The 27,363-nt window shown below is 46.4% G+C and overlaps 1 protein-coding gene across 2 annotated transcripts in view; it reads left to right on the forward strand.

Annotated features, from left to right (window-relative positions):
- The window catches only part of NFS1 (NFS1 cysteine desulfurase), a 35,801-nt gene that overhangs the window by 1,950 nt on the left and 6,488 nt on the right, over positions 1–27,363 (forward strand). For both annotated transcript variants that reach the window (XM_075901471.2, XM_075901470.2), the window contains exons 3-9: positions 3,282–3,398; positions 4,077–4,160; positions 5,788–5,940; positions 12,035–12,128; positions 14,014–14,148; positions 21,964–22,121; positions 25,002–25,107. In XM_075901471.2, coding sequence (XP_075757586.2) covers positions 3,282–3,398; positions 4,077–4,160; positions 5,788–5,940; positions 12,035–12,128; positions 14,014–14,148; positions 21,964–22,121; positions 25,002–25,107 — 847 coding nt within the window. The remainder of the gene's footprint in view (positions 1–3,281; positions 3,399–4,076; positions 4,161–5,787; positions 5,941–12,034; positions 12,129–14,013; positions 14,149–21,963; positions 22,122–25,001; positions 25,108–27,363) is intronic.

Raw genomic sequence — 27,363 nt, forward strand, 5'->3', positions numbered from 1 at the left:
ATTAATTTCATTTGGTGTCCTATAGTTCTTCTATTTAGGGAACTAATAAATAACTTTTCTTTATCGGCCCTCTCCACACCACTCATGATTTTATAGACCTCTATCATATTCCCCCCTCAGTCTCCTCTTTTCTAAACTGAAAAGTCCCAGTCGCTTTAACCTCTCCTCATATGGGACCCGTTCCAAACCCCTAATCATTTTAGTTGCCCTTTTCTGAACCCTTTCCAAGGCCAAAATATCTTTTTTGAGGTGAGGAGACCACATTTGTACACAGTATTCAAGATGTGGGCGTACCATAGTTGTATACAGGGGCAGTAAGATATTCTGTGTCTTATTTTCTGTCCCTTTCCTAATAATTCCTAGCATCCTATTTGCCTTTTTGACCGCCGCTGCACAGTGCGTGGAAGTTTTCAGAGAACTGTCCACGATAACTCCAAGATCTCTTTCCTGATTTGTCGTAGCCAAATTAGCCCCCATCATACTGTACGTATAGTTGGGGTAATTTTCCCGATGTGCATTACTTTACACTTATCCACATTAAATTTAATTTGCCATTTTGTTGCCCAATCACTCAGTTTGGTGAGATCTTTTTGGAGTCCCTCACAGTCTGCTTCTGTCTTGACTATCCTAAACAGTTTTGTATCATCTGCAAACTTTACTACCTCACGGCTTACCCCTTTCTCCAGATCATTTATGAATAAGTTGAAAAGGATTGGTCCCAGGACTGGCCCTAAGGGGACACCACTAGTTACCCCTCTCCATTCTGAAAATTTACCATTTATTCCTAACCTTTGTTTCCTGTCTTTTAACCAGTTCTCAATCCAAGAAAGGATCTTCCCTCTTATCCCATGGCCATGCAATTTACACAAGAGCCTTTGGTGAGGGACCTTGTCAAAGGCTTTCTGAAAATCCAAGTATACTATATCTACTGGATCCCCCTTATCTGCATGTTTGTTAACCCCTTCAGAGAACTCTAACAGATTAGTAAAACAGGATTTCCCTTTACAGAAACCATGTTGACTTTTGTCCAACAAATTATGTTCTTCTACATGCTTCACAATTTTATTCTTTAGTATTGTTTCGACTAATTTGCCCGGTACTGAAGTTAGACTTACCGGTCTGTAATTGCCAGGATCGCCTCTAGAGCCCTTTTTAAATATTGGTGTCACGTTGGCTACCTTCCAGTCATTAGGTATGGAAGCCGATTTAAAGGATAGGTTACAAACCACAGATAATAGCTCAGCAATTTCCCATTTGAGTTCTTTTAGAACCCTTTGATAAATGCCATCTGGTCCCGGAGTTTGTTAACGTTAAGTTTTTCTATTTGTTCCAAAACCTCCTCTAATGACACTTCAATCCGGGACAGTTCCTCAGGTTCATCACCCACAAAGGACGGTGCAGTTTCGGGAATCTCCCCAACGTCCTCAGCCGTGAAGACTGAAGCAAAGAAATCATTTAGTTTCTCCGCAATGGCTTTATCGTCCTTGATTGCTCCTTTTATAGTTCGAACATCTAGGGGACCCACAGGTTTTTTAGCAGGCTTCCTGCTTCTAATGTACTTAAAAAACATTTTGTTATTTCTTTTTGAGTTTTTGGCTAGCTGTTCCTCAAAATCTTTTTTTGCTTTTCTTATTACATTTTTACACTTGATTTCCCAGTATCTCTGGGGGAAAAGCTGTTTTTTCAGTACTCTCTGAGGGAGAATGAACCCTTTGTAACAAAGTCCAATATCTAGTCTTCCTCATTCATTCTTGATGTGTCATTCCTTCCCACAATCACTCCATCTGTTAGTTTTCTTCTCTTCCCGCATCAGACTCAAGCTTCTTGTTCTCATAATGAACATAATCTCACCCCCAACTACATCTTGGCTTTCCCCATCATTCGCTCTTTCTCACTACACATGAAAGCTACGTCTACATTGTACTGTCTTGTGCAAGAACATATACAAATGAGCCGCCGTTTTTGCGCAAAAACCATTCTGCCTGAAAATAAGTGGCAGAAAGGCTCTTGCGCGAGAGAGGGTTTTTGCGCAACAAGGAGTATAGATTGCTCCTTCTTGTGCAAAACCCCGTGTGCAAAATGGCAGCTCATTAACTATGCAAGAGGCGCGGCGATATCGCCACACCTCATTTGCGTATGTTCTTGCACAAGAGAGCGCAATGTAAACGTAGCTGGAGGGACTGAGAAGAGACGGTCTTATTTGTGCTTAAAAAAGAGTCCAGTAGTTTACCCAGTTTAAGGCACTCACCATCTTTTTTGTGGTCACTGTGATAAGCATTACTATTCAGTGCTGTATCAAACCAGCTTTAGGGTAGTATGCAACTAAAATTCTATCGTTGTACCTCAGTAACAGTTGAGAAGTGGGTCTTTGTCTGAAAGTCCAGTCTTCTTCCTTCAGCATAAATGTATTATGGCCAGAATGTCTTTCATCAACATTTAGATATTGTGAGGGTTAATAATTAGAAACCTCTTAATATTCCTGGGGAAAAGGTAAAATAAATGCACCTTATGGTGGTGGCTATCATCAAGTACTGTCTAATCATGTCATTTGAATTAAATAAATCTGCAGCGATGAAGAGCCATCTTAGATAAAACATAAAATGTTTCAGAATTGTTTGCTGCTCACTGGATAGGTTAATACAGAGCATATGCAAAATGTTTGTGCATTCACAGTAGTTTGGAATACGCTGGCAGCTGGCCTGGGATAAAGTGACACATATGTCAAGGGCAGGGAACCTTTTTTTGGTTGAGAGCCACTGATCCAAAGAAAAATCATTCAGGGGTCATAGACGAGTAAGAAGAATCAACAACAAAGAAAACAAACCCCTCAGGGGCCTGGCCCTGGAGAAACAACGAACAAACAAAACCAAACCCCTCACTGACCTCAGGGTGGAAAGACTCCTAGACACACTCAGGATGTCAGGACTCCCTTACGCGCCATCTCTGTGGGCCCAGATCTGGCCCCTGGCTTCCCTTGATCCTGCCCTAGGCAAGGCTTTGGGCTTCCCTTCCCACTGCCGTGGGCGAGCCAGTGCTAGTGCTCTAGTCCCAAAGGTGGTGCTGAGGCAGGGAGACTTGCAGCAGGGCTGGAGTGCTATCACTGGCTTGCCCTGCTGGTAGGGGTGTGGGCCCTGAGTCAGCTTCACTGCGGGCCAGACCAAGTAAAGCCAGGGACCAGATCTGGCCTGCAGGCTGTAGGTTCCCCTCCTCTGGCTTATCTATTGCAGGGGAAAGGAGGAGGAACAACAAACTGCTTTTAACAATTGCTTCTTGTCTTCTAGGACCCCAGAGTTCTGGACAGCATGCTCCCTTATCTAATGCACTACTATGGCAACCCCCATTCCAGGACTCATGCCTATGGCTGGGAGAGTGAGTCTGCTATGGAACGAGCCAGGCAGGTGAGGCTTCTCAGAGCCTGTCTAAGTTTAAGTGCGCCAATCCCCATCTTTCTGGTGTAGCTCCTAGTAGGTGAGACTTGGTAACTTGATCTCTAGCAGCATAAGTGTTTCCCATGTGAGGTCTAGTTTGGCAAACTCAAAATGAAACATGTTTTATACTAAAGCAATTTAAGTGGTACAATTAAATGACTTGGGGGTGAAGTGAGGCTTTCCAAAGCTGCTCGGGGGTTTGAAAGCAAATGGCACTTGTCATAAATCCCTATGGCGCCTTTGAAAACCTCCCTCTCAGGCATGTATCTGCCATTTCAGTAACTACTGTTTTCACATTCTAGGTCAATGGATTTTTGCCTTGCTGTGAAAGTTTAGGGCTGTATTTTGGTTGCCTCTGGGACATACTGAATATTGAATACACTGAATGTTTCTTGCATTTTCCCCTTCTTTTCAGGAGGATTTATGTTCACAAGTAATAGTCTTGAATGCAGATAGCCTATGCAAACCCCCCGCCACACTAGACGAGGAAGTATACAAGTGCAATGTCATTTCTTAAGATAGAATCTATCTACCCTGTCCAGGCTGGGCTAGTATTGGAGTGGTGGAGATGCTGTGCGTATTCTGTTTGTGATGAACCCCTTCTCATTCTTAAAGTAGGATATCATATTTTTCTTTCTCTTTAAACAGCAAGTTGCGTCGTTGATAGGAGCAGATCCTAGAGAGATTATTTTTACCAGTGGAGCTACAGAATCAAATAATTTAGCAATTAAGGTAAATAATTGCTGGTTTATAAAACAAATGATATATACGAAATTACTTTGAAATCTATAATGATTTGGTGTTAAAGACCTGTTGTTAACCTGCCAGTGATCCATTTGTGGTTCTGAACTGTTAATAAATTGACAGTGATTTTAGTCAAGATCGTTGTTTGTTGACCAGCTTGTGAAATGAAGGCATGGACTGCTGTGCCCCAGCATTACTGCAGGGAGTGGTGAGCAGGAATGGGCTGGTCATGACCCATGCTTTGGCAGAGGAGCCATACTTAGCCTGTTCTGTAAAATGAAGAAATCTTTGAACTGTAGTGAAATCCCCACAGTTAACCTTGATGTCCCAGAAATTCCTTTGGGCCTGAAATTGTCCATCCTCGTTTTAGAGCACAGGGGAGTCGCCCCTCCACCGCCTTCAACCTTAACTGTTTTTGATATGCATGTGGGGATTAAAACTCCTTTTGTCCCAGATGTGCCAGATGAAGTTTTATGTTCCATATAACTCAAATCTTGGTCTTAAAGAGTGGCAGAAATCTTGATTATCAAGCTTTTCCCAAAGTGTTCGATCCTTTAAAGCATAGGTGAATATTTTCCTTACTAATATTTAGAATATTTTTTATTCTACAGTATCTCACTCCAAAGAAGCAGAAAATTATAAATCCTTTCATAATAAATATTCCAGAATTCAAAGCTATATATTTAGGTAGCAATTGTAAATAACTAAATGGTCTAGTTTAGTGCAAATAACATTGGTAGATTATAATTGAGTAAATGATTAGAAAGAGTGGTGATGTGTGTTGCCTCTAAGCCAGGGCTACTCAACTTTGGAACCCCGGCAGGCTACAATGAACTCACAGCACATGCCAAGGGCCACAACTTAAGTGTGGTTGCATATACATGCAAATATCTATGCAAATAGCTGCATTCACACTGATGGGCATGTATACAAAGATTAAGCCTTAAGCCACGGTGCCAGACTCAAACATGGCCCGTGTGAGCCAGTCCACTTGTGTCTTTCAGTGCTCACCCCACCTGGGAAATGCGTCACCGTTGTGGAGCGTGTTCCCAGTGGAGGCCATGTTCAAGGGTTCCCACCCACGGGCCGCATGTTGAGCCCTGCATAAACACAAATCTCACTGTAGGCTGCAAACAAATAGGCCACATGAGGCGCACGGGCCCAGTTTTGAGTAGCCCTGCTCTAAGCTGAGGGGCAGGGCAGATTCACAGATGATTAATCTGCCCTACCCGGTCAGAAGCTCAAGGCTCTGTGCATGGAGCTGACTGACTGGACAGGGCCGACGAATCACCTGTGAAGCTGTGCGGCCGTGCAGCTTAGAGGGAGCACTGGTGGGGATTGTCTTAAGAGGGCTGGAATGTGGGGTTATTGCCTCCCTGCTTCTTCAGGTTGAATGTTTCTTTGCACAGAATCACCCTGTGAGTAAGGCTCACAAGAATGTTGTGGCTGATTCTCTTCATGAGAGAGTCTCCCATTAGCCATTTCAGACCGTGTCATGCCAAGAGATGCCGAGGGAAACTTTTTTGCTTGGTGTCAGGTGCCTTTGAATATATGTAAATGACTCCTGTTAAGCAATTTTATGGCAGTTTTATTTTTCATTTAATGTGAATGCCAGGGTGTTGCAAGATTCTATAAATCCAGAAAGAAGCATATTATTACAACTCAGACAGAACACAAGTGTGTGCTGGACTCTTGCCGTTATCTAGAGGCTGAAGGCTTTCGTATCACATACTTGCCTGTTAAAAGAAATGGGCTCATAGACTTAAAGGTAAGTTGCTTGTTGGCAAACATAAAAATTCTCCATTTAGATCCGTTTTCACTGTGAGCTGCACACTTGTGCATTGCTCAGTAGAGATTCAAATATGGCCCAGCTGATTGTCAGAGTACCCACATTTGTGCTTTCTGTTTCTACTGGTGGTGCACATTCACACATGCTTCAGTGCACATAAAATTATTTCGCATGTGAATGGGAAAGATTAGCAGAAACATAGAGCACTATTATCTTACAGGGCTCAGCTTACACAAAAACAATATTCTCTATGATCTGTTCCTAATGCCTAAAAGACAAAAGAATGGAAGTGAAAGGACTATCAGCCAAGTGAAAGGACCATCAGATGAAAGCATTTCCAGTGTCTAACATTTGTTTTGGATTTCTTTTAACACAGAGTAGTCTGAAGCTTAATGCATGTGGTTTTTAATGTTTGAGTGTTAACAAAAGAATTCCATTGACACAATGGTATTGATAACTTTTATGCTGCCACCATAGTTTAAATTGACACAATGACAATTTAGTATGAAGTGGGTTCATACACTGAATGTCTGCTGTGGTACCAGAGCAGGGGTGGGCAATAATTTTTAAAGGCCTCTTCATGAATTTTGGTATGTGATCACAGACCAGCTCCACCCCTTGAAGGGGCGAAGCTTGGGGTAGCAGAGGCAGGGCTGGGGACAAGCCTCCCTTCAGAATTGTCTGAGGCCAGAGGCTTTGAATTAACACATCAAGGGGCTTGCAGCTCCAGCCCTGGCTGAGGTAGCGTTGAGTTTGGGAGCCATGAGCCATTCCTATTGCCTGATCTGCTGCTTCTGCCCCTCTGAGAGAGCAAGTGCACCCCCCCTTCCCCAGCTGATCAGCTGAGCTCCCTGCCTGCGTGGGGGAGCTCTGAACCTGTGCGTGGGGCTCAGAAAAGGGCTGTGCGGGCGACCAGCCTACCGGGAACCTTTATTGTAGCCCATATTAACAGAGTGTGACTCAGTTGCCCTCTACTGTTCGGTATGCATTGAAAGGGGCGGTGTGTATGCATGAGCAGGTTCCTTTTTTCTAACTGAGCATGGAGGAGTTTCGACCTTTCACATATGTTGTTCTCTCCTCTCAAGGTTTCCTTCTGTTACTGTGCTATTGCTCAAGTAACAGGGAAGCTAGCGGGTGTTTCAGAGAGTGCAAATGAGCTTTTTGGTACTTGTTTGGTCTGTTCCCTTTTGGGTTTGGTTCCCTCCTTTGCCTAGGACTTGGGCAAAAACCAGATAATTTCCATTGGGTTTCATCAGCTCTACTTCCCTAACTTTGGAGTTTATATGACACCAATGATTTCCTTGGGCCTGTGCCAAACTAATCTCTTATGTGGTATTGGAATTCCACTTGACTCATGCTAGGAATTGACCCGTATCACTTCCCCTTTTCCTCCCACCCATCCACAACTTCTTTTTGGTAAAGTGTTGCTCCCTTGGCTTCTTCCTGAAACTGACAAAGCATGTGGGTGTATAGGCACATAAACAGTGGTAGGAACATACAACGGACTGCTGACCAGGATGGTTACTGTGCCTGCAAAATATACAGGGAGATTAGAGGCTGTAAAATGTATAATAATAAGGGATTTTTATTATATCCATATTGACTGGGCACTGCTGCCTCAGGGTGGGATGCAGAGGTAAAGTTTCTAGTCACCATAAATGACTAGTTGGAGCAGCTATTCCTGGAATCTACAAGGCATAAGAGACTGTTCTTGTGCATGGAGGACTAAATCAAGAGCTGATCCAAGAGGTGAACATAGCTGAATTGCTCAGTAATAACAATCATCATGTAGTTCAATTTAACATCCTTGTTGGGGGAATAGCAAAGAAATCCACCACAGTAGCATTTACCTTCAAAAAGGGAAACTACACGAAAATGAGGAAGCTAGTTACATGGCAATTGTAAGGCACAGGCACATGAGTGAAATGCCTACAAGCTGCATGAAACTTTTAAAAAATACCATAGTAGAGGCTCAAAGTATATTTACACCTTAAATAAAAAAACAGAGGACCAAAAAAATGCCACTGTGGATAAATAGCCAAAAAGGCAAGTAAAGAGACAAAAAGATATCTTCTAAAAATTGGAATACAATCCTACTGAGGAAAATGAAAGGAGAGCAAATTCTCGAGTCAAGTATAATTGGGCATGTGAAACAAGAATTGGAAGAGCCACTAGCTGAAGGCAGAAAAACAAAAAGATTAAGGACACTAGAAGCAAGAAACTCTCCAAACAATCAGTGAGCCCACTGGCTGATGGAGGTGCTAAAGAAGCCTCAAAGAAAACCAGGTTGCTGTGGAGGAGCTATATGAATTCTTTCAAATGGCCTTCACCGCAGAGGATGCGGAGGAGGGTCTCACACTTGAACCATTCTCTCCACATGGCACATCTGAGGAATTAGCCCAGAGTGAGGGGTCCGTAGAGGAGGCTTTGGAACAAATTGATAAACTAACCTTTAACAAGGCACCAGGACCAGATGGCATTCTTCCCAGAGTTCTGAAGGAACTCAGAGGTGAACTGACAGAACTACTACCTGTGGTTTGTAATTGGGTGTTTAAATTATCTTGTCTACCAGATGATTGGCAAATAGCTAATGTGATGCTGATTCATAAAAAACAGGCATCTGAGGCAGTCCTGGCTATTACAGATTAGTAAACCTCGCTTCAGTATTGCAAATGTTGGTTGAAACTCTAGTAAAGAACAGAATTCTCAGACACAGATAGTATGGTGGAAAACATTCAGCATGGCTTTTGTAATGGGAACTCATGCCTTGCCAGTCCATTAGAATTCTCTGCCTAGGTCAACAAACATGGATGAGGTTGATTGATTGGATATCTAGTGTATTTGGACTTTCAGGAAGACTTTGACAAGGTCTTTCAACAACAGCTCTTCAGCAAGGTAAGGAGTCCTGGGAAGGGTCTCTCCTGGATCAGTAACTGGTTAAAAGATAGGAAGCAGTGAGTAGGAATAAATGGTCATTTTTCTTAGAATTATGGAACTAGAAGGACCCTCGAGAGGTCAGCAAGTCCAGTCTTCCTACATTGATGGCAGGACCAAGCACCAACAAGCCCATTCCTCACAAGTGTATGTCCAACCTGCTCATCTCCAGAGATGGAGATTCCACAATCCCCTTAGGCAACTTATTCCAGAGTTTAACCACCCTGACAGGCAGGATGTTGATCCTAATGTCCAACCTCAACCTCCCTTGTTGTAGTTTTCACAGTGGAGACAGGGTTCTCCAGGGATATGTACCGGGAGCAATGCTGTTCAATGTGTTGATAAATGCTCTTGAGAGAGGTATAAATACTGTGGTGGCAATATTTGTAGATAATACGAAATTACACAGTGCAGGTTGTACCTCTCTTAACCGGGACTCCCTGGTCTGGCAACAACCGTGGTCTGGCATGGACCATGTATGTTCCTGGACCACAGATCCCAGGAAGAGAGAGATCTGGTGGCAGGGCAGGAGTGCTGTAAGGAGCCCAGAGAGCCGGGGGGGGGGGGGGGGGGGCAGAGAATGGACGGCATGATGGGGAGTTCTGGTCCCAGTGGCCAGGGGGCTGTAGCTTGGCCACAGCCATGAACCTCCAACCCCCGTAGCAGCCAGGGAACTCTGGCCTCATCCCCTGCTGCAGGTTTCTGGCTGCATTCTGGCTCCAGGGGACTCCAGCGACAGCCAGGGTGCTGTAGCTCGGGTCGTGGAGCTCCAGTCCTGTCCCTCAGCAGAGCTCTGGCCCCAGGTGTGGAGCTAAGCGAATGTGGAGCTGTCCCCAGCTGTGCAGCCCTGGCCGTGGTGCTCCAGCCCCAGCAATAGTGGGGTTGGGGACAGCCCCTGGGTGCTGAGGCAGCAGGAGGGAACAGGCTGGAGCCCTAGCCTAGTGGCAGCACTGCCATGAGGGGAATTACCTTCCCTGGTCTGCCAAATCCCCTCGTTCGGGACCAGTCAGGTCCCGAGTGCACCGAACCAGAGAGGTCCAGCCTGTATAGTTAAGTCCTAAGCAGACTGTGAAGAGCTACAAAAGGATCTCACAAAACTGGGACACTGGACAACAGAAGGACAGATTCAGTTCAGTGTTGACTGATGCAAAGTAATGCGTATTGCAAAAACACAATTCCAACTCTATACAAAATTGATGGGGTCTAAATTAGCTGGTACCACTCAAGAAAGATCTTGGTGTCGTCATGGATAGTAGAGATGTAAGTGACTACTTGATTACCAGATAAGCCTAAGCTTGAGTCACTGCTTGACTACTCGCCTCCTCCCCGCCTTGCTGCCTCTGTAAGGAGCTGGTGATGGCAGGGCCAGCTTAAAAGCCCGCTGGGCTCTTATTACACTTCAAATGCAGAGCTTGTATTGCTGCTGCTTCTTTATAACTATGACTCCCCGCCCCAGCAGCCTGTTATATAATACAGGCAGTTAAAGCTTTTACATCCGTTCCCCTCTCTATTCTAGCTCTAACTCACGTCCTCCTAGATCAGTGGTCCCCAACCCTTTGGGGCTGCTGGGCGCCTGGGGGCGGGGCCACTCACATGCTGGGCACCTGGGGGCGGGGCCACACCTGTGCCCAGGGGCAGGGCTGCACATGTGCCTGGGGGCGGGACCACCCATATGCCGCGCACCTGGTGCCGGTGGCACCAATGCGCCACACTCCCAGGGCTGGCGCCACTCCTGTGCCATGCGCCCGGGGTGGGGCCGCCCATACGCCACGTGCCCAAGGCCGGCACAGCCCATGTGCCACGCACCCGGGGGCGGGGCCATCCATGTGCTGTGCGCCTGGGTTGGTGCCATCCATATGCCGCATGGCTGGGGCTGGCACAGCCTTTGCGCTGTGCACCTGGGGGCAGCGCCGCCCATGTACTGCACGCCCAGGGCTGGCGCTGCCCATTCCCCGCGTGCCCTGGGGCAGGGCCACATGTGCTGCGCGCCCGGGGCCGGCACCGCCCTTATGCCGAGCGCCATCGGGCTGGCACCGTCCATGCGCCGTGCACCTGGGGGCAGGGCCGGCCCCGATCACTCAGCGGGCGGATAGAAATGGCCCGGTGGGCGCCATTGCGCCCGTGGGCACAGTGTTGGGGACCACTGTCCTAGATAGTGTCAGTCTGGGCTCTCTCAAAGTCTGTCAGCCCTGGCATGGATCGGCTACAATACTTGTTGTATCTGGACATATGCGAAATAGTTAAATGGGCCCAAGCGATACATTTGGGGGCACCAAAAAGTTCCTTCTTTTGTGATGGTCATCACATTAGATCTCTTGGTCTTTTCCTTAAGTCTTGTTCATCAGCTTCTGATACAGCGTTTCTCCAGCTGAGGATCCGTTTGTATGTGTATTTTGATACATTTTCACATGCTGCATTACTAATTTTTCCTGCAATCCACATTCAACACATTATTCATTTAATTGTGCATAACCTGTACATTATTCATGTGCAAGAATTAATCACCTAATGTCTATACTTTTCTTGCTGAATGTGCAGTTTTAGGGTCATAGTGCTCTGTGTCCCATTTATATCAGTGATCATACATCTTAGTTGAGTGACTTGCCAACAATATTATTTTAAACAAATCAGATTATCTGAAAGAGAAATCAACAAAAAATACCTTCATGCCAGGCAAAGACTTGGTCTGCATATTACCTCATCTAATACTTTCTCAATATCCATAATTAGAATTTATTAAAAATATATCTAACAAAGAATCTTGTTTTATCATTAGCAGTCCTCCATTTCAATGTGAGATCAGTATGTATTTGTCATAATATATTAGCCTCCCCCTTAATCTGTTAAAAGGGGAATTTTAGAAAGCATGCCCTGTAATTCTTTAGTCTGATATCAATATTTCTAATCTTCTGTAAACATAAATTTGTCTTTTTTAAAAAAAATTTTTTACTCAAAGTCCAAAAACTTTGCACTTTGGGAGAGCCAACTCTCAGTGTTTTTCCCGTTAAAACCTCTGGTGTTTAGGCCTTGGTTTTTAGTCAGATTTAACAGCAGTCTAATACTAAGCAGTAGACAGCTTTTACTTGTTCTTTTAGTTATTTCGGGCACTGCATTTGTGTCTTTTCAATGTTTTCTCCAGGAGCTGGAAGATGCGATTCAACCAGACACAAGCTTGGTGTCCATAATGACGGTGAACAATGAAATAGGAGTAAAGCAGCCAGTTCGTGACATTGGTAAGTAGTCCCTGTCTTCCAGCAGCCTAGGATACATTACTCTGACTTGAATGATGTTCTCTGCCTAATTATGTTTCTACACACAGGCTCTAGAGCCAAGTGCTGGTGATTAGCATGTGTAGTCAAATGATTATCTACACAGGTGGTTCGTTTAATGTTCAGAAGGCCAAATTTAGCCAATATTATTGCTAAAACAAAGTGCAGTACAGAAGAGAGAGAGTTACTACATTACCCATCGTTCTGGGGGGCTGTTTCTCACAACATGCCAAATGACCTTATACAGAAGCAATGAGGAGTCCTGTGGCACCTTAGAGACTAATAGATTTAATAGGGCGTAAGTTTTTGTGGGTAAAATTCTCTTCATCAGATGAATTGGAGTAAGGTTTACAGAGGCAGGGGTGTGTATAAGGAAAACAAAAGAGGCTACTTGTAAATGAGGCTAATCAAGTCAGGGTGCAAGTGGCTTATTCACAGCAATTGAGGTGGAGATGTGGCTATTAAGGATGTGAAAGCATAACTGTTTACACCCAGGCTCGTTATTTAACGAGCATGGTTAGACACCTCCTACCTTCCCCATCACCCCATGCTACTGCCTCTGTATCAGTGGCAGCAGGGTGGGGTGGGGGCACGTCCTGACTCCCACGGAGCTACCTTGCTCTCTCGGTATCAGAGGCAGTGAGGGGGGCAGGCAGGAGCTGATCCTCCTGGGGAGCTGACTGCCCCACCCACGTAACCACTGACATTTTTCAGCAATTACATATTTACTTTAATAAATACATTTTAACATCCCCAGTGGATACCAAGAGTGGGAAATTGTCTTTGTAGTACATTAACCAGTTAAGATCCTTATAGTACTGAATACTACACTATTGAATAGAACAGACTGTCAACCCGGCTAGGCACGCTGCAGCGTGGCATGCTGGTTAACCATTACACCCATCGTTTAACCGGTTAACATTTTAAATCCCCTATAAATGGGATTTTACATCCCTAATGCAAAATAAGACCTAGAAGTAAGTCAGCTGCAGATCAAATGAGAGTTTGCAATGATCTGGCAGGGAAAGAAGTTCACTGGGCCCGGTGAGAGACCCTTTATGCCATAAGGTGGTCATGGTTTCTCTCTGAATGTGATACAGCTACCGTTGGAACATCGCTCACTTGTGGGCACCAGAAAGTTACTGTCAATCTAGAGAAAGTTCACTGAAGAATAACCACTGTGAGATGGGAACTGCAGGAACTGTGTTTTGAGGAAAGATTAAAATCCAAGTTTTTGCAAATTTAGTTAAGTGACAGCACAGTGGGGAATAGATCATAAGCATACTTGATGAGTCTGACAGCAAGGAAGGAGAGGAATTATATTAGCCTGATACTTGGGATGTTATTAGATCAAAGAGAATTAAGATGTGGAAAATCAAGGTGGTCTACTGGGAGAATTTCCAAATTCCAGATCTGGCAGATTGTAAGTAGACTTTGCCAAGGGAAGTGATTGAAACCCCCATCGCTTCAAACTCAGCCATGCAATGAGAGATGGGTGGTGGTCCCATAGAGCCAGTCCGTCACTTGTCAAGGTGACTTTGCTGCCAAAGTTCATCACCTAATAAACCATCTTGTTAGTCTTTAAAGTGCTACATGACTGCTTTCTTTGTTTTGCCTCCTACGTCTTTGATAAGAAACTGGCACGTAGCTCTTCTGTTGCACTAATTGCAATTGAGATGCTGAGCATTACTAAGCATGGATGATAGCAGCCTGGAATAGCTCCAGACCAGTGACTAACAAATTTAAAGAGCCACATTTCTTCTTCCTTTCCCCTACCAAACTGCTCCACTCCTTGCAAGATGAGTAACATGCTGTCTTGTGTCTTGCTATTGTGGTGGTCTTCTCCCAGGTCAGATCTGCAGCTCCCGTAAGGTTTTCTTCCACACGGATGCTGCACAGGCAGTTGGCAAAATCCCCATGGATGTCAATGATATGAAAATTGACCTAATGAGCATCAGTGGCCATAAAATCTATGGTCCCAAAGGTACTTTGTTTTTGGATTTGTTTGTTTTTCTAAGGGATTCATTTTTTCCAGGCTTGTCTCAAGGTCACTTTGTTTCAGCAGGGATTCTATGAAATGTTGAGAGAAATGCTTAAACCTTCATTTTCTTCTTGAATGAATAGAGCTTTTCAGTGATCGTTGAACCAGACCTAGCATACTTGGATTATGTATTCTACTTTTGTCCTTTTTTTCAAATGCAAAAAAGGCAAAATTGTTCAAGGGCCCTATGGCTAAGCATGGAGTCTCTCGACAGAGCAGGAGTGAGCTAAGGCCTGTCTGTCTCCTTTCTGCCCAGCCTTGCTCCATGATTCGTATTCGTTCAAATGCTTCTGGCCCCTCATGCAAATAGGAAGAAATGGTAGGCTGGCTGAATATATGGGGAAACAGTGGAATTAATGCAGGGCCCAAAGTAAAAGAAAGCAAAAGCCATTTTCTCCAACCCCCTTGCTCTAGTGATTAGAGCCTTACTTTCACAGTAGAAAGTGAATTGCTTTCTGACTGACAGCAGTGTGAGGAAGAGCCATTCGGGCTGTGCTGCCACACCTGCAGAGGGCATCTCTATTGGGAATGCCCGCCATCAAGCATGTGGACAGACTGAAGGCTCGGGTAGTGTTAGCTGCTCACGTTGCAATACCACACGGGGCACAAGTCCAGGCAGGGCTGTGTTGTCGTCTGAAAGCTCTAGGATAACAGGAGTCCTTTGCCCCTGCCCCTACACCCAGTCCTCTACACCAGACCAGAATTTTCAGTGTCACAGTGGAGGAGTAGGGGGCAACTATGCAGTCTGTGGCTGGAGAAAAGGGGTGGCTTTCCCTTCAGAATGCCACATCTCTCCGGACACTGGCTGAGTGACTGCCCCTGCTCCTCAGGCAAGCATCCGTGCTGCTCACTGCCATCGGCACCTCTTGCCTGCTCCCCTGACGCTGCAGCTGAGTTTTTGTTCAAACATGACTGAAGTGGAGGCCGGACAAGTTCCTTCAATAGCAAGAGAGAACCAAGCAGATTGCAGGTGTGTTACTGCCGCCATGTGTTGGTGGCAATATTTGGTGTCATGGAAATACCATGGTGGGACATGTGCTAGTCTCCTCTGTGTGAAACTAGAAGCTTATTCAATGAGAGGAGGATGGATTGAGGTGCAAAAGTCTCTCTCGAAACTGTCCTGTCTAATTAGCTTCTTGTAGCTCCATTAATTAAAGACTGAAACGGGGAGAACCTCTGGGAAGACTCCTGGCCTACAGAGTCAAGGGGAGTTCTGCCTCTAGGGCTACAGGGGACTGGATAATGGAGCTAAGGAAGTACGACTATCTACATACACAAACCACCCTAGCAAGACCACTTTTGGGGGGGAAGTAGCCCAAGCAGACTGTGTTTTCAATAGCATGGGCCACAAAAATACTTCCAGCTGACTGTACATGGCAGTAATGTTCCAAAGAAGGGGAATAATTCGGGTCGTATTGGGTGTTGTGCTGTGAGCACGCTGAAACTTATGTTGCCAGAACCAGTGGGTGAGAGGTTGAGGCCTCTCCTTCCACTCAGAACCATGCAGGAGGGGAAAGTAGTGGGGCGAGTGGTAGCAGCTTCCAGGGACACTGGTTTTGGGAAAATTCTGAGTTCATGCTTCTTTTTCGAGTGAGATCCCTGTGAGTGCTCCATTGTTGGAGTCGGGTCATCCTGGAGCCGCAGATCGGAGTTTTCATGAGCAGTGGTCAGCCGGACCGTGCATGTGCAGCAGGCGTTTTGCACCATTCGCGCTCTTTTCATAGAATCATAGAGCTGGAAGAGACCTTAGAAGGCCATCAGGTCCAGCCCCCTGCCCAAGGCCGGACCAATCCCAATTAAATCAACCCAGCCAGGACTTTGTCAAGCCGGGACTTTTGATCTCTTGCACGGTCCAGCTCCCGCCAGTTCCTTCTTCACCGCCCATGGTTGCAGATGGAGCGAGCCTTCTCTCCTCAGACAACCTGTCAGGAGTTGAACAGAAGTGTATTTAGTGTTAGTTAGTTTTAGATCTAGTTTGAATTCTTATAGTTAATAGTTACAGTTAGTTCACCATTTTAAAAAAAAAAAACAACCCAATTCATTAGTTATATAAGTAGATATGACAGGATCTCCAGGCTTTAAGAAGTGAGCCACGTGCCGAGATATGATGCCTGCATTGGATAGCTATACCGATTGTATTAAGGGCGTCGGTGAGGCACATGTCCCTCAAAAATGCGTCCACTGCGTCAAACTCACTGTGAGGACACGTAAGGACCAAGAAATGTGGCTAAAAATGTTTTTATTTAACAAAGAGCTACAGCCCGTGGAGCTTTCTCAGTCAGTCTCCACTCCGTGATCTCCCAGGGCTGAGAAAAGGAAAGCTCTCTCTCCACAGTCAGCTCTAACTTGGAAAAGAGCTTCAGCAGCCCGTTCTTTACTGTCACTCCGAGTGTGGGAGACAAGCCGGGCATATCGGATCCTGCGACATCCAAGCATAAGACGCTCTCAGAACCAAAACCCTGACAAAAAACTGCATTGGTACCATCAACGGCCTCAGTGGCCCACTGATTGGCATCGCCAACAACTGCACCGGTCATCCTGGTACCAGCAACGTTGGCACCCTCCAGACTGACAGTGTCCATACACATGCCATTGACCTCGGTGCATACATCCACACGGGCAGCACTGACACCATATTCACCATCCAGCTCTTCGATGCCGAAGAAAGCATCTTACAAATCTGATGCGATGAGGCAAACGAGTCCAGAACCGTTGACTTTCTCCCCGGCATCGTCCTCTGCTCCGTTTTCTCCTTATTACCCTCGCCTCACAAGGGAAAAAAGAATTCAGACCCCACAGGACCAAACTACACATTATACCTCCAGATATCATGCATCACCATCACCTTACTCAAGATACATCGCTCATTCACCTCCCCCTTCTTCAACTGGTTCTCCACATTCACCGCGTTCTCCACGCCTTCTGGTACATCATCACAGACACTACAGAACTGGACTATCATCCAGATATGCCTCTTCAATGCGGTCTTACCATAGATGACACAGCCCAACAATCTACCGCTATCATTCCTGACATGCCTCAACCCATCATCATCATTATCATTCTGATTATGGTTGTCCTTGTTGCCCCTGTCATCCTGTGCCCCATCTGTTCTCATGCCCCATCCATTTCTCCCCAACCTTCACATGGTCAGCAACTAACAATTACCCCTTCCAATGCTCCCTCTATAGGTCATCAGTTGTCGGAAGTGGAGGAGCACCCACCAGATGTTTCACCAACCGATCAGCTGGTGTCATCTCCTGATGAAGTTGTTATACCTGGTGACCAATCTCCTCTTGATGATCTCAAACAGTTTCAGGAGCTTTCTAAGAGGGTGGCTGCATCCCAAGACATCCAATTAACTGAGCTGCCAGAGAAACAATACCAGCTTCTCAAGAATCTGCAGCTGTCACAACGGGAAAGAATTGCAATTCCTATAGATGAACCTATTATGGAAGCTGCTGATAAAATCTGGCAGACTCCAGCTTCAGCGCCACCACCTAATAAGAGAGCTTGATAAAAGATACTTTGTTCCTCCAAAGGGAATCAACTTCTTATTCTCTCAATCTCAATCAAATCCATTAATTGTTGATGCTGCTCAACATAGAGCTAAACTCCCGCAATATAAGAACACTTCTGAGGGAGACAAGGAGCATATGGGCTTGTTTTGCAGAAAGCTTTACTCTTCCACCTTACTGTTGCGTATAGCCAACTATGCAGCGCTGTTGTCCAGTCATAACTTCAACAACTACACAAAGCTTATCACCCTCATTGAGCACCTGCCGGACTCCAAGAGACCCATATTGAAGTCTATTGTTCAGGAGGGTTACACCTTCTCTAGGACAGCTCTCCAAATAATCCTGGATATAGCTGTTACAGCAGCCAGAGCTAAGGTGACATTGGTGGTTACGAGGAGAGTCTCCTGGCTACAATCTGCTGGAGTCCCTTGTGAGCTACAGTCGAAAGTTGAAGATTTACCTTTCGATAAACAAAAATTATTTGCTGAAAAGATAGAGGATATCTTGCATTCCAGCAAGGACTCCAGAACAACTTTGCGCACAGTTGGCATGTACACTCCCCCATATTACCCATAACAAAAGCACCGGGAGTTCTTGTACTCCAGATATCAGCAATGTGGTTTTGATTATTCAAAAAAAAGCAGTGCCCTGAGAGGAGACACCCACAGAATGCTCGTAATACCAGTAACCAGACTAATAAGCCGCAAGTTTGACCTGTTGGTCGAGGGACTGCAGAATCTCCCCATCTCACAATATTGAACACATTCTGCCCTGGCATTTCACAACCATCTAAGGCAGTGGTTCTCAACTCATTTCAGTCCACAGACCACCAGAATTTTCGTGGACCACCTCCTGTTTGAGACATGATAAAAAAGAGCAGACAATGAACATTTTGGTTTGAAATTTATTTCTTACTAACATTTTTGGATTCTCTTCTCGTTGAAAAGCTTTTCATTTTCTGGAGTAGTACTTGATAATGCACCACGAATATTGCTTTCCACTGCAAACTGCTTCCTCTGGACTTAACGTGTAACCGACATGAAAATTCAGTCTCACATATATAAGCTGATGCAAATGGCAAAAGAAATCTGACTGCATGTGCTGACAGATTTGGGTAACTCCCGATCACTCTGGCCCAAAATTTCTCTGTGGCAGACTTCTGGTACACGTCTTGAGCCGCAAAATCATTTTTCAGATCCAAGAATTCCTCCTGCAGATCCTCTGGAACACTATTAACATCTGTTGTAAATGGATTCCTGATTGAAGGATAATCCATCCCTTGTCCTGTCCACCTCTGCAAAGTATCATTGGAATTCGTCTCATAGCTTCTGTAAACGATCGAGAATTTGCGTCTGAATGGCTTCCTTTTCCCCAAGCATGGCATCCACATATGGAAATTGAACTAAATTATTGCCTTCAACTTTTACGATCCAGAGTTCCAATTTGTCAAGAAAAGCCTTTATGATGCTTTGGTGAAAGAACAGATTTTCACCTTTGCCTTGCAGCTGAAGATTCCGTTTGTTCAAGATTCCAAAAATATCGACAAGATACGCAAGTTCTAAATTTGACTGCGTCAGCACATTTCGGAATTCCTCTTTCCCTTGAGCCTGGAGAAATAAATCCAACTCCTCTCTCAATTGAAAAACTCTGTTGAGTATGTTCCCTGCTGACAACCACCATACAGAGGGGTAGAACAGCAACACATCAAAGTTGGAACCCATGTCCAGGCGAAATCTTTTGAACAGCCTGGTGTTCAGAGCCGATGATTTGATGTGATTCACCACTTTCACAACCCTTTGAAAACGGTATTCAGTTGATCAGGCAATGTTTTTGATGCCAAAGCTTCCCTATGAATGAAGCAATGAACTCCGGTTACCATTGGATCACACTGTTTCACCAGCGTTTGGAAGCCCGATCATGAGCCCAGCATGGCAGGTGCACCACCAGTGGTGACACCCACAAGATTTACCCAATCCAGACCATATACTTCAGAGAAATTGTTAACAATTTCCATCACATCCTGAGCATTTGTGGTGGTATCAAGAGTCTTAAAAAAAAAGAAAATTGTCTTTTAAGTCTGTACCTCTACCATGTATCGTGCGAACACCAATAGCTGAGAGCACAATGCGACATCAGTCGATTCATCCAGTTGTATGGCAAACAATGGAGACTTCTTTATTTCATCCACTACTTGTTCACTAATGTTCTGTGATATCTCATTTATCCGTCTCGATACTGTGTCATTAGAGACAGATATATCATTCAGCTTCCTTGCTGCTTCTTCGCCAAGAACAAGCCACACCATCTCTTTTGCACAGGGGAGCACAAGTTGCTCTACAGTGGTATGGGGCTTCTTGGCCTGTGTAACTTTGTATGCAGCAATGTAGGAAGCGCGCACTGCATTGCTTGTCTTATTGTAGAATGCACTTGTTGAGTCAAGGCGCAAATCTACATAAACAGGACTCGATCTTTCCGCAAATCTGACCGTCTACTCATTTCTACAGCTGAGCGTACTAAGGGGCACCTCTATCGTCAAAACACATCTCAAAGCTCATCGTCTCCTGTATCTCACAGTGCTATACTTTGAGGAATAAACTACTACCTCAGACACTTAGAGCACACTCTACAAGAGTGATGGTGACTTCTACAGCTTTTTTCCATGGGGTTCCTCTCAAGGACATCCGTAGAGTGGCTGTGTGGTTCACCAATGACATTTTTATGAAGCATTATGCAATCTCACAGACTCAGCCAGATGACACTGTTGTGGCCTCCACAGTCCTATCAACCGCTGTTAAACCATAAATCGGAGGCCCATCTACCTAATATACTTGAGTACTGCTACACATTCACCAACAGTGGAGCACCCACGGGGACATGACTTGAAGAAGAAGAGAAAGTTACTCAAGTTGGTGCAGTAACGATGGTTCTTCGAGATGTGTGTCCCTGTAGGTGCTCCACTACCCGCCCTCCTCCCCGCTTTGGATTATTTCTTCTTATATTTTCCAGATACTGGGTGGACTCGAGGAAATGGCGGGAGCTAGAGAGCTCAAAAGAGCGGGAACAGTGTGAAGGTGAGGCATGCGTGGTGCAGCTGACCGCTGCTCATTGTGACCCTAACCCGTCCCCTCTCACGGGCCAGAATGACCCCGAAGCCCTATGCCCGGGGAGAGAGGCAGGCGGTCCCCTTCCCCCAACAGTGCTGTGCATGCGCCGTGGGCCGCGTGCCACGTTTAAAAGCAGCGCCGGCTCAGCTGGCAGGGGGAGGTACACCAGCGCAGGGGAGCAGGCCGAGGGTGGCCGGAGAGGTTGAAACGGGCAGAAATGGCTGGGGCCACCGGGAGTGGGCAGGGAGCAGCTGGAGATGGGGGGAGGCGCCGGAGCAGGGGCAAAAGCGGCCGGGGACATCGGAGCAGGGACGGAGGCCGCCAGGGACGCCGGGGCCAAGAAAGCAGTCGCCCGCGTGGCCGCGCCGAAGGTTCTAGCCCCAGGCCGTGAACAACCCTTACGACAGACTCTTCAGACCCATGAGGGACGTGGCCAATGGAGGAGCATTTGAGAACCATTGCGAGTAGTCCCAGGATGAGAGGGGCGGTGAGTAACCTGCATTTGGGGCTCGCCACTGGAGCGAGGCCAGTGAGGCCTCACCTCAAGGCCCTGGGGCCGGGAGCTCGGTAGTGGGGGCGGGCTTGAGAGCCCCCCCCACACCTGAACTGAAACTTTATAAGGACAAGGAAGGGTATCGCAACCCACTCGGAGACTCTTGCAGAGGGACGGATCAGGAACGAAAGGCTTCCCAGTGAGTTTGGACCTTTCCCCAAGCCCTAAGGGGGCACACAGCTTGTGGGGGAAGTAGACTACCCTACTTCAGGCGTGCCTTGCATAGGTACACGCCTATCCCCTGAAACTTTCAAGCCCAGATTAAAAGTAGGGATTGGGGCCCCTGTGCCATTAACATGGGTGCCCCGCTCCCACATATTCTGGGGGGGGGGAGGGGCGTAACACTTATGAAAACTCCGATCTGTGGCACTGGGACGACTTGACCCTAACAGTGGAGCACCCATGGGGACACACATCTCAAAGAACTGTCATTACTGCACCAAAGTACTTCCTTATCCATGGTGCCCCTCCCCCCAACAGGGAGGCAGCTGAGCTGTTCTTGAAGGGAAAGGAGGTGGGCATCCTTTGTAGTAATTACAAAAGTATGTCCTGCACATGCCCAGCTTTTTTGTTTGTTTTCAAGGGATTGGTGCCATCTATATTCGCCGTCGGCCCCGGGTCAGGTTGGAAGCCTTACAAAGTGGGGGAGGCCAGGAGAGAGGCATGCGATCTGGGACTGTGCCTACACCGTTAGCCGTTGGCCTTGGAGCAGCATGTGAAGTGGCCCAACAAGAGATGGAGGTACACGGAGAGCGATTCTGTTTCATGTTTCTATGTTACAGTCCACAACGTGTTCGCTTTCCAGGCTCAATAGTGAGGTTTGCCTGATGTAGATTTCAGTGATCCCCTTTAGCTGTTCCCTGCAGACATTTTTGTGGGATTGAAAGGTGATTGTGAGACTGTTTCTACTTTAGATTGGTTGGAATATATACAAAAAACTCCCACAAAGCTGTTTACTTCTAAATTTCCATACAGTTATATATGTGAGCACAGTGTCCCCAGAGAAGTGCAAATGTGCCCCATGCATGAAGATAGATGCCTTACACCGTCGCTGACAGTAAAAGGGGCTCTTTGTTCACAAACCGTTCAGTATTGTATGCTAGAGCAATATAAAGCAGACGTAACTTTGCCCTGTCGTGTGTGTCTAAATTCCATTGCAGGTTGCAGGCACTTAAGAGTCTAAGCCTCTTTTTAACTCAATGGCACTTATGCTCCTATGTCATTGGGTTTCTTTTGAAAACGTTACCTATTGTGTCTGCATTAAAATATGACTCCACTCTCAAATACTCACCCCCCTTTGTTTCATCTTGACCCTTGGAAAAATCCTAGTTGCACTGACAATCAACTAGTACTGGGGGGGGAGAGTCTGTCAGCCAGTGTGTGGGTGATAGAAGGTACATCTCTCAAAACTGCTTATACCGAGTTAGTGTACTCTCAAGTGGGTATATGTGTTTGCAGCACCCTTCTGTCTGCTTGGCCTGTTTTGGATCTTACAGTGCATGTAACGTCTGAGTTCCTTACAAATCTAAATAAACACAAGGCTGCCTGTTAGCAGAGCTGAGTTCTATTGCCTTGGTAAGCTGTACTAACAGTGCGGCCCTCTGTTCTGTTCTAGTGTCTAAACCATACAAGCAGGTGTGAATCTACTACAGCCTTTGAAGTAAAGGTTGTGGTTCTCAAACTTGGGCAGGAAAGGCTCATTTTTAGGGTCCATGTTCAGTCCTTGCTCCTGTTGAATCATACAAGTCACACAATTGCCAGTGTGCTTTTCACAAGTGGAGTGTAAAAGTCACTTCCACAGAATCTCTGAATTGCATATCGCCCAAGTGGATTTCTACGCCGGTACAATAGAGTAGCAGGAAATCCTGTCCACAGAACCCATGCCTGCTCGAGCCTGGCAGCCATTAGTCACCTGAGCCCAGTAGTCCCCAGAAGCGCTGTTGGAGGCTACGCACCTGCAGAATTTGTGAATTCTGCAGAATCTCAGCTCTGGTGGTTCTTCCTAGTTCTACAGAATGTATCAACATCACACACCCAGAATGCTCCTAGGAGACTTGGCTTGCAGTCACCTCTCAATATTCAAACCTGCCCATGCGCTACGCAAGCCACCCAAAGTTGGAACAAATGACTGAAAGTGTGGTATGATTTCTCCCTGCTTTTGCCCCTAAGGGGACCGTTTGCCCTTCTCCCATGAGGGGCTTTTCCCCAATAAACTCAGTCTGTCCTCCACTAAATTCAGTGGGCTTTTCCTTTGCTGCTGCTGGTGCCCTTCTTTGGCTCACTCCACTTCAAGGATCAGGGACTCAAGACCTGCTTGGACTGATATTTTTACGAGAGGAGGAGGGCATGAAGCAGCCTCCAGTCCTCTGTACTGCCTATGACAAACACAGTAGCTCAGGGCCTGCTTCACTGCTAACACTCCCAGGGGGACATGTCCAGTCTCCACTCTGCTCAGTAAAAAAATAGCTAGCTCCTGGGCCACCTGGTCCCTGACTCCAAGGTCCCTCTGCTGCTTTAAGGGAAAAAATCCACACATGGATGGAAACGATTAGAGAGAACATTGGTCACACATCCCTGTAGTGTCCTCAAGAAGTCTCCCTAGGTTCAGGAAGATAAGCATCTTCTAAAGCCTGTTGTTTTCCTAATGGCTCATTGCCCTCAATGGGCCCTTCCCAGCCAGCCATCTAGACTAAGGCTCTGTCTACATGGGGAAGGTTTGGCGACAAAAGTGCTGTCAATGTGCAAAAGTTGCCAGAAGTGAAAATGGGTCAAACGATTTTTCCAACTCCCATTGTTGACATTTCATGTCCACAATGCTAGCACACTGTCCACAGATAGAGCAAAGCATTGTGGGTAAGCATCCCACATGCAGTGCTGAGCTGACCCCTGCACTTCTTGGGATTCCCTTGTAGCTCTGTGAGCTCTCTGTGCTGAGGAGTGTCAAAGCAACACCACACTCTCTCCAGCCCTCCCCCTGTAGTAGCAGCCTGCTTGCTGCTGTGTTCCTAGTAAGGCAGAAAAGCAGCATTTCAATGATCTGTTCTTTGTTCCCCAAACAGAGTAGCTTACTCAGCTGTCAGATACTTTCTGGAGCTTTGAAAAGGGAGGGGCGCATGCCTGCAGGGTAGCAGAGACTACAAAACACTGAGTACAGCCATCAGAGCAGGGATTGTGGGATACTGGCAGAAGCCAGTTCTCGCCATAAACAGAAGAGTCCACACTGGATCTGTCGACAATAAAGAGGGAGAAATCTCTTGTGGGGCTGGAAATTTTTGTTGCCCAAACTGGGTTGTTTTTCCTGACAGTCACATTGCAGTGTAAACACTCTCACTGTTTTGTCACCAAAAGTCAGGTTTTGGCTGCTGGATAGATCATGTGAAAGCCTGGGAAAGGTAGTGATTTACTGAAGTAGTTATCCTATTAGTGTGCAGGTACCAGTTTTACCAACTCAGAGTTTTTAAAAAGGGTACCAGAAGTGAGGCTTTTTAAAAAGCTGTCGTCCTGCCACCTCTGAGCACTGACATTCATGTCCAAGCTGGTAATTCAGTGTGGTTGGTAAAACAGGAAGTGTTGACTCTCTTCAGCCATTTATGAACCTGGTTTCTCTCTCTCTTTTGTTAGTATGATTACAAGAGAATCTCTGTATTAGCAGACCGGCTAGTTACAGAAATAATGACTGAAATTCCAGATGTGGTTATGAATGGAGACCCAGAGCATCACTATCCAGGTATTAGCAGAATGTCTAATTTCCCTGGTTACAGAATCTGCCCCTTTCCACAAACTCCGCATTTCCTTTTTTTTTTTTAATAAAAGCTTTTAACCCTTCCAGTTGAGATGAAAATGTTCTAGAAGGTACCTCCATGTGAACCAAGTGCTGACTTCTTGAGACTGCAGGCAGCCTCTCATGCTGCATGTCTGAGAGCTATGAATTGTCCCACGCATCTCCATGCTATGCTGATCTTCAACCCCATAACACTATAATACCACCTTGAAAGCAGAGGTTAACCCTTCCCTTGCTGCTCACTGTAATGGAAGCATCTGGCTAGTTGTGTTGATGCAATGGTGGCTATGTGGGAGGGGTGACAGGTTGCTTTGTGATTGCTTAGGGAGGCCATGTGCCCATTCTGTGTCTCAGGCTTTTGTCCACATGCTCAGGTTTGTCTAATCGCCATAGGTGGGGTCAAGAAGGAATCTGTCCCATTCAGACTCGCAATGATTTGGGTTTTTTTCACTTTCCTTGGGTGAAAAAAGGGCAACAAATATGATGGGTTTGGAATGGGTGCCATAGGAAGAGATTAAAGACTTGGACTTTTCAGCTTAGAAAAGGGGAAATTAAGGGGTGATATGGTAGAGGTCTATAAAATCATGACTGGTGCAGAAAAAGTGAATAAGGAAAAGTTATTTACTTGTTCCCACAATATAAGAACTAGGGGTCGTCAAATGAAATGAATAGGCAGCAGGTTTAAAACAAACAAAAGGAAGTTTTTCTTCACTCAGTGCACAGTCAACCTGTGGAATTCCTTGCCAGAGGATGTGGTAAAGAGTAGGACTGTAACAGGGTTCAAAAAAAGAGCTAGCTAGATTCATGGAGGTTAGATCCATCAATGGCTATTGGCCAGGATGGGTAGAAATAGTGTCACTAGCCTCTGTTTCTTTGGAGGTGGGTGACAGGGAGGGATCACATGAGGATTACCTGTTGTGTTCCCTTCCTCTGGGGCATGTGGTATTGGCCACCTGTCAGCAGACAGGATACTGGGCTAGATGGACATTTGGTCTGACCCAGGATGGCCGTTCTTATCTCACTTGCCAGGGTTATCTGAGTACAGTAAAACTCCATTGGTCTGGCATCCAATGCTCCGGCACTCCTGATGGTCCCACACCATCAGGAACACAGAAGTGCTCTCGCTGCTGGACAATTGGAGTTGCTCTGCCCCAGGTATCCCCAATTCAGCCGCTGCTGAAATTGACCAGCGGCTGATTCCAGGAAGCCCTGGGGCAGAGCAGCTGGGGTGCTGCCGGGTTGGTCCCGTAGCGCTGCCCCTCGGCGCTGCGGGACCAATCCGGCAGCACCCCAGCTACTCTGTCCCAGGCATCCCCAAGAGCAGCTGGGGCGCTGCTGGGTTTGTCTCGCAGCGCCGAAGGGCAGCGCTACCGGACCAACCCGGCAGCAACCCAGCTGCTCTGCCCCAGGCATCCCCGATTCAGCTGACCAGCAGCGGCTGAATCGGGGACGCCTGGGGCAGAGCTGGACTATCGGAAGGGGGGGCTATGAGGGGCCTGGGGTGGCATCCCCCACCCTACCCCAGACCCCTCATAGCCCCCCCCTTCCGATAGTCCGGCATATCTGATAATCCGGCACCCCCTGGGTCCTAAAGGTGCCAGATTATCGGACGTTTACTGTACTCATTTAAAGCCTGCCATTGTGGGCGTCTCGGGCACTGGGGCACCTCTGTCCCTTCTCTTTCCAGTTTGTGGCACGTAGAAATCTAGGCCTCTGGGGTGGGCATGCTTGGGTCTGTTTGGCTGTTGGCTTCAGTGTGGGGGTGCTGGTGGCCTGCCTGTGATATAGAAGAGGCCAGGCTAGCTTAGGTGATACCTCTGGCCTAGCTAGAAGTCTTTTTGCCCTGATGCTTTTATGGAAGCATTCTGGGTTCTCTTGTACCAGCTCTCCTGTGCAGTTACGCTTCGGCAGGACACAACCCTGCAACTGTTTGGAAATTTGGGGGCAAAGCTGAAGTCTCTTGTGGATTTAGTACCACAATGAATAATGGGGGCAGAGACTTAATTATTTAGTTGTTAATTCAGTAAAACCTCCTGGGTTAATGTAAAACCAGTCAGCACACTTTAGGAATTATGGGGTTTAGTTCCAGTGAGCTGCAGAGTTTTTGGCCTGCTTCCCTTTGGTCTGAGTCCTGGAACAGGTGAAATGACTGAAATAGGGATTAGGACAGTCACTGGGCAGGGGCCAGGGGAGAGAAATCCT

This window comes from Pelodiscus sinensis, chromosome 17 (genome assembly GCF_052426305.1).
Source record: "Pelodiscus sinensis isolate ZL-2025 chromosome 17, ASM5242630v1, whole genome shotgun sequence".
NCBI classification, from domain to species: domain Eukaryota; kingdom Metazoa; phylum Chordata; order Testudines; family Trionychidae; genus Pelodiscus; species Pelodiscus sinensis.